This window comes from Hoplias malabaricus, chromosome 14 (assembly GCF_029633855.1).
Source record: "Hoplias malabaricus isolate fHopMal1 chromosome 14, fHopMal1.hap1, whole genome shotgun sequence".
NCBI lineage: Eukaryota > Metazoa > Chordata > Actinopteri > Characiformes > Erythrinidae > Hoplias > Hoplias malabaricus.
Window position 1 is genome coordinate 24,396,823 of NC_089813.1, and position 19,820 is coordinate 24,416,642.

General features: G+C 37.9%; 1 protein-coding gene across 3 annotated transcripts in view; it reads left to right on the forward strand.

The window, feature by feature from the left end:
* The window catches only part of fbxl17 (F-box and leucine-rich repeat protein 17), a 344,974-nt gene that overhangs the window by 139,552 nt on the left and 185,602 nt on the right, over nt 1–19,820 (forward strand). Inside the window, exon 8 of one of the 3 annotated variants that reach the window (XM_066644897.1) lies at nt 14,770–14,870. The exons of the other annotated variants lie outside the window; for them this stretch is intronic. Coding sequence (XP_066500994.1) covers nt 14,770–14,779 — 10 coding nt within the window. The 3' untranslated portion in view covers nt 14,780–14,870. Of the gene's footprint in view, nt 1–14,769; nt 14,871–19,820 lie in introns of those variants that run through there. 3 annotated transcript variants of the gene reach the window in all.

Below are 19,820 nucleotides of genomic sequence, written 5' to 3' on the forward strand. Positions count from 1 at the left end.
GTTGCACTAAGTCTTTTATCATTAAAAGTTACTGTAGGTGTCATTAAACTATTAAACATTTACTTTTTTTTCTATTTAAAATCAACAATATATACTATAATACTTGAAAATGGAAAAATTTAATTGCATGGTTGCAGTATCCCATTAGAGGAAAAGTGGTGGGCTTCAGTTATGGAAGCCGCATAAAAATCTGGTCATAACAGTCATAAAATCTACAGCCCTCGTTCCCAGATTAAATAACATCAGATACATCCCACTTCTCTGAGATAAAGCTGTTATATTTTGCTCATCATCAAACAAATAAAACACGTGATTGCGAACATTTTTTGCCTTTCTGTTATGGGCAGCAGCCATGTTTAAAGCTGATATTTGTATATTTGTTTCTTATAAGATCAGTCCGACAGCAAGTGTTAGTGAGAATCGTATGCATTCATGTATTAACACACCAACCCACCCAGCCACCCATCCACTCTTCAATTCACCCAGCCACCAATCTATACATCTGTCCAAGCACACCCCCACCCCCCTCGTGGATTCAACCTCACCCACCCAACCACACAATCCAATCTTTCAGCAACTACCAATCATAATATCATAGCAGGATTAAGAGCATCTGCACAAATCTCATTCTTTCTAGTGAAGTCCATGGTTATTTCAGCAAGACTTCAGGATTCATTTTTACAAGTACGGCAACAGCATGGCTCAATAGACAACAAGTGCGCTTGCTTGACTGGCCTGACTGCAAGTCAGATCTGTTTCCTATGATGAATCATGAAGTAGAAAATCTGAAAATGGGGACCAGCTTGTAGAAGAAAAAAGGTAATTGTCAATAAAAAATACATAAAAAGGCATAAAACTGTCTAGAAATTAAATGTCGTTTCTTCTATGTTGTTTTGAAACAGTGAAAGGCTGTGAGAAGTGGTAACCTGTTGATGAATTCCAGCCAGGATTTATATAACCTGTATATAGCCTGTAATTGCAGCCTCAATTTAGCCAGCACACGCTCTTAGTCTCTTAGAGTGTACTAAGAAGTCTTTATTTACTGGAAAACAGGCATAATTTTCATCCCTTTTAGTGCCTATTATCCCCAAAACATTAGTGGTCATTTTAATAACCAAAGGGAATTAAAGTAATTTGTTGTGAATGGGTTTATTTATTTATTATTTTTTTACATATGATTTTATATCTGATATAAGACAGTAAGTATATTATGGAAAATGCAAAGCTTCTTTTTATATATTTGTGTTCAATCAGTGTAAGACATTTGATTTCTTCATTGTGTTTGTATATTTGTTGACATAGTAGGTTTTGATTTATTAACTTTGGGAATACTAAGCATTTTTCTAAGCACTTTTCCAAATGTGACCTTTGTGGCTCTGTTTAATAAACACAGCAACATGAGTCCTCGAGGAGGTAAAAATAGAAGATTCAATCATTTTCAGTGGAAGACACACAGTACTTCATTTCAAGTATTTTGCTTTTTAAACCAAAACATTGTGGCCCATCTTAAAGAGGAAGTCCACCAGTTTAACAAAAATGTCTTTATAATTTAATAACTGAGGTTTAAACCTTCATTCAGATGGTTTTGATGTGAAATGGTTAATTGTAAAGAAACGTACGGATACTGATTTCTTCACAATACTGGTTTTAGTAAACAGTGTTACATTGCCTACATACAGATATTCATGTTATAGGGTACTATCTAAATACACACCACACTTCTGAAATAAGTTGGGATGTGGTGCTAAATGTAAATAAAAACAAAATACAAATGGTACAAGGACAATATTCAATGTAGGAACTGATGAAGTTTGGGTTTTGAAATATAATCACAAAAATGTGGGGACAGGGTCAAGTCTACCACTGTGTTGCGTCGCTTCTTCTTTTAACAACACTCTGTAAATTATTAGGAACAATCACTGTAGTTCTGAAAGTGGGATGTTTTCTCATTCTTGCTTGATGAGCAGGAGTTCAGCTGCTAAGCTATTATTGAAACATTGTGTATTTTTTGTCATGTATCAAACTACAGGCATGTGAGCAATATGTCTTCCTGAAGAGGAAGTAAATATGCTTATGTTTAGCTTGGTTAGTAAATCTCTTCAAACTACTTTTGCTTTTTTTGCTTTAAGGAACAAACAGAAATGTGATCCAAGTGCAGGTCGTTAAGGAGGATGATAATGGTCAGTGCAGGCACCTGCTTGCACATGCGTCCAGCAGTAAGACTGCCCGCTCTCTCTAATTGTGGCAATAGAGATGTAATTATGCTGAAAAGGTCACAGCAGTTCTCTTCAATAATACAGCAATGAGAGAGTGACTGAGTTTAGAGGAAAAATGTCAAGTCACATGAGTCATAATGATAATTTAATTCTGCTCATCAGAAGCTCACATTTCTCATTCCTTTAAAATGGGATTATTTAGTTCTATGTCATATCTCATATATCTCATATATGAGTTATGTTTCTGCCAGGAGATCCCATACAGATAACATGTGTCACAGTTTTCACTGGTAAAATAATGAAACTCCATTTATTGTAAGAGGTACAAGGTTAAAAATTGTGGGAAACGGTTTTCTTGTATATTTGATTTGGCTGGCATTTCATTTGAGCTGTTAAATCCTCATCCACTGTGGACAAAAAGGAAAAAACACAACACATAGCATCTTATGCTGTTGGTTGAAAACCTGCAGAGGACTTTATAGAGCCTCAGTAATGGAATGACCCTTAATAGCTTCTGGTCATTCTTCCAGTCATTATATAAATAGATCCCACAGTTGCAGTAGCTTAATTGAATTATTCTGCCTTAATCATGAGAGTTGTCTTTTTGATTGGTCCTGGTGGGGGTGCAGTAAGATATGGGTTATTGTTAATGGTTATTGTTATATTTGCCTGGGAGATATTAATATTGCAGAAAGCTACAATGAAAAAACTAACCTTTTGTTCCGTGAAAGTTCTGATCACTCTTTACATTCACAATCGGTGTCCTCTGGCCCCTTATCAGAAATAAGGCATTAAATCTGAGGAGAAAAATCAAAACAAAAGAACACTATGCAATAACTTCCAATATTAACATGCCATAAATGTTATACATTATGGACACTATACTTTTTTATTTTTATCACATTTTCAAAGTTTCTGCAGACCATCCATAGTTCAAGTCTAATTTCGAGCTGCTGTTACTGTGACTCTTGCTGCTATAAATGTTAATATTGCTATTTCTGTAACTGTTGCTTTTTCACTTATATTCAGCTTTTAAATTGAGTTCATTTGTTGAAACCATGGATTGGTTTATCAGTGAAGGCGTTAATTATTTATCAGTTATTTTACTGTTATTTTACTGTGTTGTTCAGTTTTTTTTTGGAGAACTATGAGTGAAACATAAAGAAGGCAATTAACACAAGCATATGTGAGAGAGACTTTACAAAGCTGAATTGAATTGTGTTCTTTCTTTGGAAATTACACAGAAAATATTGTTATTGAATTGTTTAAATTAATACATACATTCTTATGGAGTATGTTTAATCCCTAAAAAATCACTAAACATATAATCACAATATGCTGTGTACATTTTCTTTTAAGATGCCCTTGAGTTCTCTTCCACCAAAATACAGCCACAGTAGACTTGATTTATTTGTGTGTCTGTGTGTGTCTGTGTGTGCGTGATTGCCTGCGGAGTGTGTGACATGTCAGTGAAAACACAGTTACTACTGCTGTAAACAGAGCCGGCAGTTTCCAGCTCCCGTGTCTGTGTGTTGGCGTCTTTCACGCTTGGAGGTTGAAGGTTGAGTGCATTTGAGTGTGTGGAATACACGTGGGCCTGTGTGTGTTTGCATATGTGTGTGTATATGTGTGAATGTGTGTAAGGGGACATGCTAAAGAGAGGCAGGATACATCTCACTGCAGGCCCACAGGGAGATGCCTGATGAAATGAACTTGCAGATGCCCTGGACCTAAACACATGGCTTTTTCTTGAGATGAAGTCTTATTCTTTCAAAGTCTAGTTAAGCTCGATTAAAGCTGCATAATGTCTTAGATTTTCACTCTTATATTTCTTACTGATTTAATATATTTTAGTTTAATTTTTCCAGTACTGATACATCTAGACTCTTCCAAATGTGTTTTCTTTAAATCCAATGAGTGATTTACAACAACTGCCCAAAGGCTGTGATATTCCTTGATGTTAAAGATGGAGAAATAACACTTTACCCAGTGCTTTACACACCTTCATATTTAAATCTTGAATATCGTCAGGTACTGGTTTCTTCTTTTCTAAGCTGTAAAAGTAGCCAATTTATATTGTAGAACTACACTTAATATGGGTATCTAAAAGTAGGCAGTCATGCTCAAACTAAGACAACCTTCGGTTATGACACAGTAATAGAAACAAAGAATAGAAAGTAAAGAAACAAACTTTTAGTGAGTTTATTTCCTCATCACAATTCCCATGACAAAAGTTTATTCCATTTTAAAAGTTTAAATTTAAGATACTGGAGTTTCAGTTTACAAAAGATTTTAGTCATAAAATTGGACTAACACCAGTGCAAGACATTTTAGACCACCACAAGTATCACCATAAACAGTACTTAAAGCTTTCATCTGCGAGAGTATAAAAACAAGCTCAACATTTGCCTCTTTCCCCTGTGAAAAGACAGCTCAGTGTAGCTGTTAATAATCTGTTACTGAGGAGAAGAAAAGGGGGAAAAAACCCAAAAAACAGAAAATAACAGAATTTCTTAGAAATTATTGTACCCTAAAGCCACTGTTCAATCATTTTCATACTTTTCTTCTCATCATGACCTGTATGTTTTATGAGGAATGTATTCTGAAGTAGTGCAAAGATAATGATGCAGACTTTAGTCTTTTGAGCGATTTAAAAACTTATTTTATTTTCACAGCTTTCTGCTGGATTTGCCACAGAATCAGAGTTAGTGATAGGTTTACGTCACTCACCTCAATAAACCCAATGCCTTTCAGTACATTAAGCCTCTAAAGCCTTATTGGGATTGAAGTGGTTTATCAGGGGGACAGTTTTGATGAAACATTTTACGTGTCTCCTCGTTGATGAAACTCTGGCATCCAAACTGCATTACAATTACCGCAGAGGGTGTTATCCAAAACACGCTGGAATCATGACACCCTTGACTAGCATTTTTGTTGCTTTCAAACCTTCAGAAGAAATTTGAACACAGATCTCGTGGCTGTCTCTATAAATCTTGAGATATTTCACCTCCAGAAATGGATGAAATACACATAATGATCACTGGATTAGCAACATCTACCTTGTATCTACACTCATTATCCATTTTATCAGCTTCATTGACCACACAGGAGCACTTCATAGTTCTACGATTGCAGACTGCAGTCCACCTGTTTCTCTGCATACTTTTTTTAAAATCCTCATTTCACCCTATTCTTCAATGATCAGGACCCCCACAGAGCAGGTATGATTTAGGAGGTGGATCTTTCCCAGCACTGCAGTGACACTGACGTGGTAGTGGTGTGTTGGTGTGTATTGTGCTGGTACGAGTGGATCAGACACAGCAGAGCTTCTGGAGTTTTTAAACACTGTGTCCAGTCACCGTCCACCCTGTTAGACACACCTACCTCATTGGTCCATCTTGTAGATGTAAAGTCAGAGAGAGTAGCTCATTTGTTGCTGCACAGTTTGTTAGTTGTACTGTAGTCCTTAATCAGTGGACACAGGAACCTGCCCACCACATGCTGTTGGCTGGAAATGTTTGGTTGTTGGACAAATCTCAGTCCAACAGTGACACTGAGGGCTTTAAAATGTCTAGACAACAGTTTAAAGTAGAACTACATGTAATCTTCTCAGAGTTCTAACATTTTCTAAAAGTTCATTTGGCTTATTTTTTTTTTCAAACCCACTAGAATAAGACCAAGGTTGTCATGTGGCGTGCTTCTGTACAAACTCTTGTTCCAGTTCTTAATAATGTCCCCAGTGTTCACTTGTGACACACATTTGAGAAAGTTGTAATTGTAAATGGAACTGTTGATTCCATCACTTTTGGATAACAGCTTTTAGACTTGGAAGGGTTTGGACAGTGATGTATTGGTGCAGCTTCCTGAACCCAGTTGGTGTTGAACCCTCATTAAAAGGGCTAGTGTGCAGTGTAGAGTGATGCTGTTTTGGGGACGTTCTGCTCTTTGATGTCTGCCTTTATGAGCGGCTGCCGATTGAGTCATGGTCACCCAGAGGCGCTACGCCTGCGGCTTAATGGGATCCAAGCCTGACCGCGGATTGTAATTCTCAAGACTGCCTACGGATATGCTCTTTGTGCGCCTCTCTGCCCTAACCTTCGGTTCACTTCAATGCATCGATTCAGAAGAACCGCTTTGGAACTTTTGGAACTTTAGTGCCATTTACCAGGCGCTGACCAACACGTCGTGACATCATACTCTGAGAATAATCGGAGGGTTCTCGACTTTGTTTTGGACTTTGAGTTTCTGAGTACCTAGCCTTCTGAGAGGCTTGGCAGGCTAAAGTGCTGCTTGTGCAGCACTTATGTACCGATTGGTGCTCAAAGAGACACAGCCAGACAGTTACTGTTGTCCTCCAAGCTTCATTCTTTAAATAGGTTTACTGGCAGACCTCTTGTGCACTGAAAGATGTGAGCAAACCTTCACCCTTGCCTACTGGGGACATGCTTGAGACCTGCATTAATGATCAAATGGCTGCAAGTGAAATGAAGAGACATTTTGCAAAGGAAGAAGATATTTTGTAGAAGAAATGATTTTTGTCTTCTTTCTTCACAACAGACCCTGTACATTGCTCGTGTAATACATCTTGACCATTTGAAGGTCTCTATTTTCATCTGGAGTCTGTTGTGGTCTTCACCTCATTGGTAAACACTTTTGGCTAGCATATTGGTACTTGAGCATGGTTGCCATGGCATTAGTGCTGGGATGCAACAACGTTAGTGGGGCTGGAATCTTTTGATCATGCTTGAAGACAAGCAAGGCCCGGGGAGCAAAAAGACTGTAGAGAAAGAGGGGAAGAAGGTGAAAGTAATGATGATTAATATCCTTGTTTTGTAAGCTAGTCAAGAACAAACAGCAATCACCCCACCTCCCCTGTCTCTGATCACCTGGCCTTCCACTGATCCCCACAGACAGCTCCAGTGGAGTTTGCTTATGATTTACTTTGGCTTCCTCGTCATAGCTGTAGTTTTTCATGCAGGATGTTCCAATCACAGCCCCAAATTACGTTTAATTTTTTACTTAAAAATGTGTCTTTTCTGACAACTGTTTGGATTTGACCATTTTATTATGGTACTATTTTCTATTTAAAATTTGTAGAAAAAATGACTGCAAATTGTCAGTAATGGCCCACCAAAAATCACAGCTTTTTTTTTTTTTTAATAAAATGTAGAGACTGGTTTTACATCTACTTGTTGTTTGCATTAGCGTTATGTATAGGGTTTGAATATTTATTTAGAACAAAACCAAATAAGTCAAATGCAGATATTTTAGCCCAGTAACCCAGTGGCACCTAATCATTCTGCTTTATCAGAGTACGGTTAAAAAATTTGTTTCATATTAATTTGAAACTGTAAATTAATTATTAATTATTTGCAGTTAACATTAATTGTATTATTTGAAAAAGTTTAAACGATTCAGATTTCAGTGTCCTTGAAAGTGTGCTTCACTTCCAAATGTTCTGCATAAGGTCCCTTTACGCTAAGTCAAATCAACTTACATCTAATGCCCTTTATTGAATATCATTCTTCAGTATAACCTGTATAGATTAGAACAAAATGTTGTTGCAATATTGTAACAAGCAAACAAACAAACAAAAAAACAACAGCTATATACAGTTAAAACAGTGTGAAACAAGTTCAGAACCAAAAATAAATACGACAGACCAGTAAACACATGACCATAAATACACAGAAGAGGAAATACACAAGAAAAGACAATGTACAGATAGGCATCATGTATTTGCATTTGAATATATAAACTAGGGTAAACAGTGGTCATGTGCGACAACTGATTGAGGTAAAGTGTATAAGGTACAATCTTGGCTTAGTGTCCCAACTGTCAACTCTGTGACAGTGGCAGAAATGGAACTTAATTAGTGTAAAGAGTTTTTGCCCATGGGTAGAATTTGCATATACTAGGCCATGAAAATTAGTTTGTTTATTTTTTTTTTATAGGTTTTGTACTGGAAATGGACATTCTTATAAGATGGTAATGAGTAAATGACCAGCTGTGTGTCTGCGAGGTACTACTAAAGGGATGGTGCCACAGTGACCTCGGTACGTTTGGCTCTGAAAGCCGTCTCATTATAGACGGGCAGATAGATGGAAACGCATGCGTGCACTCCCTGTGGCAGTTGGCTTTTGCCAGAAGGTGCTTTGCCATGCTGGTGAGGGTTATTAACTTAGAGTGCCACATCACTTTAAGAAGGAAGCAGGTGACAGCAGCAGTAGTGTCACCCCATCAGCCTTTCTCTCTCTCTTTTTTTCTCACTCTCTCTCTATCTGTCTCTCATTCCACCATGCCTCATATCTCTCATTTAAGGCTGATGTATACGTTCTCATTATGGACAGTCATGCTGGGTGGCTGTCTGTGCAAAAGGTTGGCAAAGACAGCGTATCCTTGCTGTCATATTACTATAACTGCAATCTTTTGAAGATGCCAGTTGCCCTTTACGTTGTGTCAACGTTTCACGATGAATGGATCAATAGGAATGGCCCAAGATTACTTCAAATGAAACTTTATTACATTAATAAACATTAAAGTTAAATAATTTGTTTCCTATCTCCTGTGAAGTCTCCATTTTAAACGGTATGATATCTTTTTGTGTGACAGCCAGGAAAGGCATGCCTGCAAAGTATGTCTGTGTGTGGTGCAGTTTCTCTTGATGACATATGGTTTGTTGTGTTGAGACGCAGTCTGACACGCAGTAAACAGCACTCAGTGTAAATATAGCCAAAGTATGCAGAGACCTGACCGTCATACCTTTATGAGCTACTTGGGTATCTCATTTCAAAGCCTTTAATGTGTAGTTAGAGAATTGAGATATAATGCCTCCTTCAACAAACTTTTTCAATGGGGCCTGTGCATTCCAGTAGGCAGCTTTCTGCTGTCATCCCCCGAAGTCAGATTCGTCCATCACGCTGACTGGTAATGAAGTGTGATTAATTTCACCAGAGAAAGTTTCCACTGATCTTGAGTCCAATGGTGACGTCCTTTCACCACTCAGACTGATGCTTGGCATTGCACACAGCTGCTTATGAACAGTGCCATACACAGTAGAGTGTTATTATTTTCATTTCCAAGCAACCTTTGTTCATATTGTAATCAGCTTTACCCACCTCCTCAAAAAACATTTTTGGATTTTTGATTATATATTAGTCCTGTTAGCTAAGAAAAGCTTTTTTGGCTTCTCGTTTCTGCCACATATTTTGTTTCCTTTTGAAAAATGGCATGTGGAGATGGAAACTACATCATGATTTTGGATTCAAGCTTATTTTTAATCACAGGCGTGATTCTTGAATGGGGAATTTTTCATGACGGGCTTTTTAATATTTAACACTTAACTCTTACAGATTATGCTGATACCAAAGTTCTTTGAGAGATGCCAAATAAGAACCATGTTTTGGTTCCATAAAGAACTGTTCGTTAAAGAGGGTAAAGAAACATATCAAGGTTTAAAGAGTCTTCACTTGATGTATGGGTCCTTTACCAGTTTAAAAGTTAGTAGCAAGAATGGTTTTTAAAGGAACCAAAAGTGGTTCTTCTATGGCATCATTCAAATAACCCTTTTTAGCACCTTTATGTTTAAGAGCAACTGTTTAGTTCTTTAATATCTTTAATATATTTGAGTGTATTGTTTAGCTATTTAGTTGTGTTTTGTTTAGTATATTATTCATTCATTCATTCATTCATTCATTCATTCATCACCTGTAACCACTTCTCCTGTTCATGGTTGTGCTGGGTCCAAAGCCCACCAGATTTTGGACTGTGGGAGAAAACCATTGCAGACATAGGGAGAACACAATCCTTCCAACAGTGACCTGAGGCGGGGCTCAAACCCACAAAATGCTACAACAGCCTACATATAACTAAGTTTGGCGAAGCTATACTTTATTTTGTTAGCTTTATATCTTGAACTAGAGCACATCCATGAAGCTCTCGTTAACTAGTGTGTATCCTGTACCTTCAGTGGCGCCATTTATTAATGAGTTAATGAGCAAGTTATTAGCCAAATGTTATTGTCGAAGCTCAGAAACCCTAAAAATCATTTTCGGGAGAGCCCTAATTTCTTATGGGTGTTTATGTCCTTCAGCCTTGTCCATCTAATCAGCTATGTCTTGCAGGCCTGCTCTCTAGCAATGTTTATAGGCATGCATTATTTGAATATCATATACAGGTCAGTGACTAAACTGAGGCTGTAACCAGAGTTACTGTGCTTTAGTCTTATTCAGCAGCCCTGCTGAGGTGATAGAGAGCTGTAAAGCACACAACAGGACGGTAAACATGTGTCTGGCCAAGCGTTCATTGACCACCAAGCTGAGATATCTACTTAGCATAAACCTTTTTAATTAGCTGTTTATTTTTCCCTCTCCGCCCACGTTGGTAAAGCAGGCAGGTTGTGCACGGGCGCGCTCTAGTCACATGTATTATTTATTGTTTTGGCATTGTTGTTTTTAATTGGAGCATTTCTCATCATTTTGGATGCAGAGTTAAACGCTGGATCTTTTTGATTGTCACCTTGTGTGGAAAAGTTTTCCCGTCTTTTGCCAAATATCAGAAGGGACTCTTCAATTATCCCACTCTAAGCTTTAATGAAGCGCCGCTCTCGTGGCTTTTTTGAGATGCAAATGCCACTCGGCAATGCGGCTAAATGGGAGTGTGCTTTTTCAGACCTGCTGAAACACTCCCGACATGAAAATCTAACCTTTGTTTGATGATGAAAGCAGGCCTAATTGTTCTCTTTCGGCACCTCACCCTCCTTTCCCCTGTAGGCTTATCACTTCCAGCTATTGAGCCTCTTCTCGCTGTCAACACCTTCAAGGCTACACCCCTCACGTTCACTGTAAGACTGCACATACTCATGGAATTTATATTTCTCTTTACTTTCAATGCTTTTGAACTTGGCAATAGACCTAATTTTGGCCAAGGTAAGGACACAGGGATTGAGGGAACATCAAGTCTTATTACTGCATCAGGAATAGACCCTACAGCAACCAAAACAGGAGAAATAAGTTTTTTGAGAACTTTGAGTTGTCGGCTTTATTGTGGGCAAAGGTGAGCACAGGTATGATTATTCAGAGTCCTGAGGCAAGGTCATGGGCTTAAACACAGACGCTTTATTTATTTAATTTCCAGTCAAAACAGCAGTTAACTTCAAGATTCAAATTTTAGTGTCAGTTAATCAGACAGAAACACTGAATGTAACAGAAAACTAAAGTAGTTATCAGATTTCTTTATGTATTGTGCCCACTCTTTGCCTGTGTTTGACCTTCCAGTTTTTTCTGTCAAAAATCCTCATAGAAGTTGGTTTTACTTCTTGCTTTCTTTCTTTTCCAAGTAATCTCAAAGACTTTCACTGATGTGATGCGTCTACTCCCTTAACACCTGCACTCTTCTTTGTTTAATTTGCTTATTTTCTTTATTTTTCTTTTCCTTTTCACTGTGAGGACTTCTTGAGACCTATACATTCTTTCAGACCTGAATGTTCTTCTCACTGTGGATAAATGGATGGAAAAACAAAATGGAGCTTGATTTGTCCAACCCCCTTTCTATCAAATCAATGCTTTCAAGCTGTCAGGCTTAAGTGAAATTCCAACTTTTTAGTTTTATTGGTTCATGTCCTAGATCAGTGTATATATAGTTAATTGTTCCACATCATTTCATTTACAAATTCTTCTTTGTAATCTTGTTATGAAAGCATAGTGTATATTTCCTCCTCTAAAATGCCTTATGACATGATGACAAAGATGACAGCTTGCGAGTGTGGAAAACGTTATATTTGCTATTTTATATTTCTCTTCTTATTTTCCTGCTACCTCCTACTGCTACCCAAACCAGTCAGCGAGAACATTGAACTAGTTTCAACACATTTTGTTTGTTTGCTACTAATAATTATGGGCCATTTCACAGAATTACATAGCTATGAGCCCATTAAGAAGCCCAGACAATACAAGGTTGTGATCAAGAAATAACATAATGGAGTGTTTAAATACAAAATGGAATTCCCCCAAATACTGCTTTTGATTGACGCAATGATTCTGTCAGTGTAAACTTGTGTGGAATTTCTGCTTAAATTAACACCTTGTAAATTGTAAGTTAAAATAGTTCAAATTTAAATTGAACTTGTTGAATCAGACAACCAGCTCATGTAAACAAACAGTTTTAAGGAATATGTCCAGGAAAATAGTAAAAAAAAAAAGTTAATCTACTGCTTTTCACCCTCCAATCAAATAATTATAGTAAAATCATGCTTCTTGCCCCAATGGTTCTGCTTTGGAAATATGCCACATTAAGTTAAATGTAAAAATATTACCCCTCCCCCAACTAGTTTAAATTTTCACTTTCCTTAAGCAAGTAGATTAGTTTTTATATAAACTCTTAAATGAGAATTAAACAAATAAATGGTCTCTGCTGTATGGTGTATATTTGTTATTGTGTGCATGTTTAAGGATATGTTTTGGCATCAGTTTACACTGGTATTATCATGAACATAGCATAGAATGATAAATCATCATGCATTCCTGTACTCTCAGGCAGCTTTCTGATTATCAGTCTAACAATCTAAAATCGCAGACCCTCTTGGGCACTTAGGTTCCCTATGAATATTTATGTCTCATTATTTTTATCTTGGCTCATAACTAATCAAAACCCTCTCTCTTTTTCTCTTTCTCTTTCTGTCATTCTCTCTCTCTCTCTCTCTTTGTTGCATATGCGGTTTGTCCTGGTTCCCTTGATGTAATCAACCTCAGGTAATGTACAGTGCTTTTAAAAATATTGCTTTCCATAACACTGATTTTATTCCTAAGGGTTTTGTATCTTTAATACTGTTAAAAAATACTTACTACAGTTGGGTTCTTGGAAGTTGTTCTGTTATTGTATGATGGAACCACAGGTGGAGCAGTATGTTTTGGCAGAAATGAGGGTGAGGAATGAGAGATATGCTTGCGTGTACATGCAACAGCTTGGGCTGTGGGAGACAATTGCAATATTATGCCCCAGAACTCTCAGATGATCGCATAACCACAGGCCTATGGAGCATCAAAAGTGTTTAGTTTCGCCCTTGATGGGAAATATTCATGGAATTCTTTTTTGGAGGGGTTTTGACAGAATGCTCATCTCCTCTCCCGGTTATTGATTGTGTTTTTGTGCGCGAGTCAAAACGCTCAGCCCATCAGATTGTCCTGGTAATGATCGCCTCGGACGCTCCTCAAAAAGACGTGTCCAGAGCCATCAGAGCACACGGCTCAAACGATTTCCCGGGCCCAGCTGAAGAGGGGCTGTCGTACAGCTTCGGATGGAAGGATGTGATAGAACTAGGGATCCTTACATATTGATTATCGTCCCTCAACCTCAAGATTGCGAGAGAGTCAAAATGGAGGGAAAGAGGAGATAATGGGAGTGGGAGAACAAATGAATACACACTGTATTATATTAGAACGCCTGGCCCCCCAGAATCGCCTTTAAATCATACGATCATGCCTCCCCTGATGAGAGTTGCCTTTGGGTCTGGGATTATAGAAATAGCATTTGTAGAGTGTGTAATTTTCATAAAGTGAAGGTTCAGGGCAATGACTTTGTTGCCACAGAAAGTGGCAGGCAGTATAACTCCCCATACTCTGATATTTAAGTGTTCTTAGCACTCATTCCTAAATAGAAATTCTAAAGAGGTTCACGTCCTACCCAATTGCCTTTGTGTGTGTGTGTGTGTATACACTAAGGCTTACCGGATTAGGGGCACCTACCATGTATCTACACTCATTGTCCATTTTATCAGCTCCACTGACCATAGAGGAGCACTTTGTTGTTATACAGTTACAGACTGAGTTCATCTGACTTTCTGCATACCACCACTGAGTAGGTATGATTTGCGTGGTGGATCATTCTCAGCGCTGCGTCTCAACACTGTTGCGCTGACATGAGTGGATCAGGCACAGCAGAGCTGTTGGAGTTCTTAAACACTGTGTCGATTCACCGTCCGATCTTTTAGTCATCCTTTAGTCCTTCGTCAATGAACATGGGACACTGCCGGTTGGATATTTTTGGTTGGTGGACTATTCTAACACCACACTAACACACCACTACTATGTCAGTGTCACAGCAGCATTGAGAACGACCCACCACCCAAATCTTACCTGCTCTATGGGGGTTCTGACCATTGAAGAGGAGTGTGAAATTGGGATAAGAAAATGTGCAGAGAAACAGGTAGTATGCAGTTTGTAGTAGTAAAACAGTATGTGTAGGTATGTGTATGTAATACACATAATATAATACACACACGCGCACGCACAAATCTCTCAGAATCCTACTGAAGTAGGTGATCCTCCCTCAACCATTTTGTTCCGAGTTGTTCCGATCCCAGATGCATTCAGATAGAATAGTGGAGTGTTTCAATATGCCTGCATTTTCATTCAGCGCTGTAAGGCACACACCTGTTCCTCTGCATCCTTCTAATCCCCACCAATCCTCTGCTGGCTTGTGCAGAGCTCACAGCAATGTGACCTCGAAACAGCAACCTGCTACCAAAGCATCTGGATCACTTCCTGTGTGTTTATAGAAGCCTCTGAAGCTTGCATCCCGGCAGAACATCTGCCTGTGTTGGGATTACTTCTGAGATCGTCCTTCATGTTTGGCAATTAGAGTATTCTCAGGCGGCACCGTTCATCCATGACGAAGGCTGGTTTTCACACAGTGCATTCCTCTTCACAGGGTAGAGGTTGTCTGCAGAAGTAGGGCTTTTTTTTTACAGTTGATTGTGACATTAATGTAAACTTTTAGAAGCCCAAACAGTGAAAAAATATATTCCCTGAAATATAATTATGTATAACTGAAGCTTTTTATATATTACTTTTGGACAATAAATGTATCTCCAAAACACTGGAGAAGGGAAAAAATGCAAGCAGTTTTTTATTGGTCTGTATTATCTGAGAGCTTTAGAAAGTATAAAAGATATTTGTTATTTTCACAGTTTGTCAATAGTGGTAAAACAGCAAAAAAATGTAGATACTACCACATATGATATATCAGTAGGTAACAAAGATAAGGTCATAAACTTAGCATTTATAGCTGTAGGGTCAAACTTGTTAGGCTATAATATTCTCTTGCATGCTCTTAATCATATTTTTTCACATCTCTGTAGACCAGTACATGTGGTCTTTCGAATATACATTTGTCTTTTATAATGAGGGGTTTATGCAATGTAACCTCACTTTAATAATCTGCACTGACATTTTCACATGGCTGAGGAACTTTTGTTCTTTTGTTTCAGTTTTTAGATGTAGTCAAATGAAACAAGAATCACAGTAATTGAATGTGCAATTTTATTACGCATTGTAGTACGTATTTGACATAGATCTAAATACTGATTTAGTTACTTTTGTGACCTGTGTGGGTTTACTTGCACTTTTCATGACTAGTCTGATTGATTAATCCCAACAATATCTATACAGAAGATTGTCTTTGAAAGCAAGAGGACAAAGCACACATAAAATAGACCAGATTTTCCTATCGAGGGAGTTTTTACAAGAAAGGGGAAAAAACAAATTGAAAAAACAAAAACAAGTTTAATTATCTTACTGGAACTGTCTTTCTCCCTAGATTCTTGCTTTACTACAGAGATACAGATCTTCCTCACTAACATGTGCCAACGTTCTTTCAGTTACCACATTAGTGCCACATCTTAATCAGCCAATCACAACTGCGACCTGTCCCTCATGCCAGAATCAATGCTAATGAACACCACAGCTACTGGTCCAAAGCCAGAGTCACTTTGGGATCCCAGTCTGGCCTGTTTTAGATTTTATTTTAATTTATTTTATTTTTTGGAATGTGTTTGACTTTGGATGCCCGTGTGCTGTAATGGAATGTAGCAACACGTTTCACTGCAGTTATACGAGTTCATTATCACATTAGTTGACACTATCTGATGTAAGTAAAAATGTTTGCACAACGTTGCCACTTTCAATTTTGGAGAAATAAGTAAAGGATGGCTTTTTTTGCCCATAAATTATACCAACTAACACAGTACATAATTTGCACAGCTTTTTCATTTCAGCTTTTTTTTTTTTTAAAGCAAACATCTAAATTATTAGCTCAATAATCATGCGGCTAATCTGCATACCCACATTTCTGCTCATGGTTCTTTGTCTGAGCTCCTAGCCCCCCTGCCAGGATTATCACCAGTTTTATTTTTAGCTTTGGAGAGGGGAATACTTTTCTTTCAGCTTCGGCCTTGGAAACTCTCCCAAAACCTACAAAGCCAAAGAGAAACATGGAGACAGGTCTGGAATCACTGATGTTTTGTGAACATATTCTCTCTCTCTCTCTCTCTCTCTCTCTCTCTCTCTCTCTCTCTCTCTCTCTCTCTCTCTTTCTTTCTTTTCATTAGTGATGGTTTCAAGATTCAAGGTCTCTTTATAACAAATGAATGAACAAATGTAGTCTTTGACATACTACAAAACATATGCTTAATATACTCCTATTTATAACAGCAGTCATCACACAGAAATATGAGAAAATAGTATAGAAGTGTTGTATGAACCTTTTAGGGATGATGTGAGCAATGACACAGTTTACATTACTCATACTTAAATCTCAGCATGCAGATTTTACTCTGGGTAGACTAACCATCCAGGATCCCACACCCCTTGCATGCCTGAAGAAAGCATCCTCGCCAGTTATGCAATATTTAACTTCGTTAAATATTGAGTTGCAACGAGAGAATAAAAAGTGAAAACTTATTTCCACTTCAGAAATACAACTGCACATGCATGTGGCTATTAGGATCTCTTACTACAGGAGAGACAAGAAGACGCAGCACGTTTATTGTTTTTGTTCTATAAAACAACTCAAGTTCATCACAGTGACCCTATACAGATAAAAACTAATTTGTTTCAGTTGCAGTGTAAAGGGTATTGGCTACTCAGTTCTTGGCTGAATCGTAGATGAGGCAGTGCCCGTGCCAGTGGCTGTCTGCTCCATCACCTAGATCTTGGTGCACAGGTTTTTCCCAGAGTGCCTCTGAATGTTCTCGCTAGCATCACAGGTTGCATTCCGGGCATGGTGGTAAAAACATTAATGACTTTTATGGTAAAATAATGCTAAATCTGAAAAAAGAAAAAGTTGTTCCCTGCATGTACCTTTCGTGCCTGAAGAATATAACCTTTATATAACATTTTTCATAATTTAACTGTGTTTAAGTTTTCATGCACTCAGTGGCTTTCCTGCTTAATTCTTGGCTGTAATTTTCCTGCTCCTGCCGTCTATTCATTTTGTTTTTCCGAACTGCTGAGCCTATGCCAGGACGTTTAGAGGGCAGAGGTGGGGAAATGACCCGGGCAGAGCCAGTCTGATCCAGAGGCTGGGTCCTGGTGTGCAGGTTTTTCCCAGGCTGTCTCAGAATGGGCAGTTGAATTGTGGGCAATGGCTGTTGCTACAGGTGGTAATACTATTACTGGCACAAGAAACAGGTTTGTTCATACGGTACAGGACACTGCCCCAGAAAAGGGGATTATAAAGCTGGCAGCTTTGCCAGCGCAAAAGTGAAAATATGTGTCACACCTGAGGTGTGTGTGTGTGTTAAAATGCCATAACTCTCTCCTTGTCACTTTCTCACATACACAGCCTGACTAGGTGTCGCTTATGGCAGGGATTAGTCACATCTCTTTTGGCTTATGTTGTGCCTGTGTAATTGTAGTAAATAAATAAGAATGCCTGTGGGATTTCTCAGCTGTAATCTTCATTGACATAGTTCTGCTTCCATTGGCTATTAGTGAATGTGTACAGTTATAATACAGAGCCCTCTGATATACTGAAATTTGAATATCATCTGTTTTTAGAATTAGTATTTGAGTAATAGGATCACTTTATTGGCCACTGTTCTTGAACACAGGGGAATTTGTTCTCCACATTTAACCCAATCCGTGCACTGAAACAGACATTTGCACACACACTAGTGAACACTAAGGGGCAGTGAGCACACATGCCCTGAGCGGTGGGCACCCTTGCCATGGAGTCCAGGGAGCTGCTGGGGCATTTCAGTCATGACCTGCCAGCTCTGGGGATCAAATCGGCAACTTTTTGGTTACGAGCCCAGTTGCCTAACCACCAAGCTTTTAAGGCTGCCAATCGATTTAAAAAATCTACTATAATCAACCATTTTTGCTGTGATTAATCATGATTATACACATTTCCTCTTTTTAAAACTGGTACCTTTATTGATGGATATTTAAGTGTAAAGTAAAATAATCAATATTAGATCAACACAATGGAATGTATTTATCGTAGTGTTGTCAATCGATTTAAAACATTTAATCACATTTAATAACAATTTTTAATGGTAGTGATTCCATTTTTTGGGATGGCGAAACACACTGGAAAGAGGAAATTGTTTTTATTGTATTGTAATATCAGACTTGTTCTGATAAATTTTGAATTAGGATTTCTTTCAGGGAGAGCTTCAGCATCAGGCACAGAAGCTTTAATAGAGAAAATTGAGTGAGTTATGGGAGGAATTTGTGGTAAAATGATTAATTAGAGTTTTAAAAAATGAACTAATTCAATGTTTGCATGTTTCAACATGCAATAATCTATTCATTTTGGGAAATCTGTTTTATTATAACAATATATGAAAGCATGTACCCTTTTTGTTGCCTGCTATAAGAGATTTACACTAGAGGTTGGAATATTGCTGTAAGGTATTTGATTGCATTCAGCCATTAGAACATTAGTGAAGTCAGGTACAGATGTTGACTAATTCGTTGTGTACAGAACACCACTCCAGGTCATCCTAGTGGTATTGGATGAATCTTTATCTTCCCACAGAATGAAGTCCAGTTCTTCTGCCCCACAGATTGATCTTACATCTTTCTAGCTAACACTGAGCATGTTCATCTTGAGATATGAGATATATGAGATTATGCAAGATGCGTATGCATGTTTGAACATTAGTGTCCACTTGAATAGTAGGTGGCTGTATTAATTAATTTTAAGGAGTGTCTACAAACTTGTATATGCCTAGTAATGCGATATGTATATGTGATTTATATACCAAGAGATGGGTAAAAGAACAACAGCATTTACTGTTGCATACTAGAACAGGGGATATGTCAAAGAAATTGTTGTTAAATAAATAATGTACCAAATTACTTTGATATCACTAGACTTGGTAATTAATTAGAAAAAAAAAAGAAACACCATTAATTACTTCTGCAACATTCAGGCAGTCAGGAAATGATTATAATACCATAAAAATAAATAAATAAGGGAATAAAAAGGGTTGAGAGTTGGGTGCTAATGCCTCTGTAATATATAATAGTGTCTCATTACATCAATAAAACTTATAGCATAAACATGATAGCTTCACAATTCACAATACCCTCCTCATTCTCTTGTAGCATTACTACCACATCACCTTTCCTGTCTGATAAAGGGAAATGCCATCTATATTTAAACATTTCTGTAAAAACGTCATTAAGATTTAATGTCAGAGTGAGTGTGAGTCTTCAGAAACTTCCAAACTCAGATTTCTTTACGTTTGTGGTGATAGGGACTAGGGGTTGTCATGTGTACTACACATATATGTATGTTGGTTATGGTAAATAGGGCTAA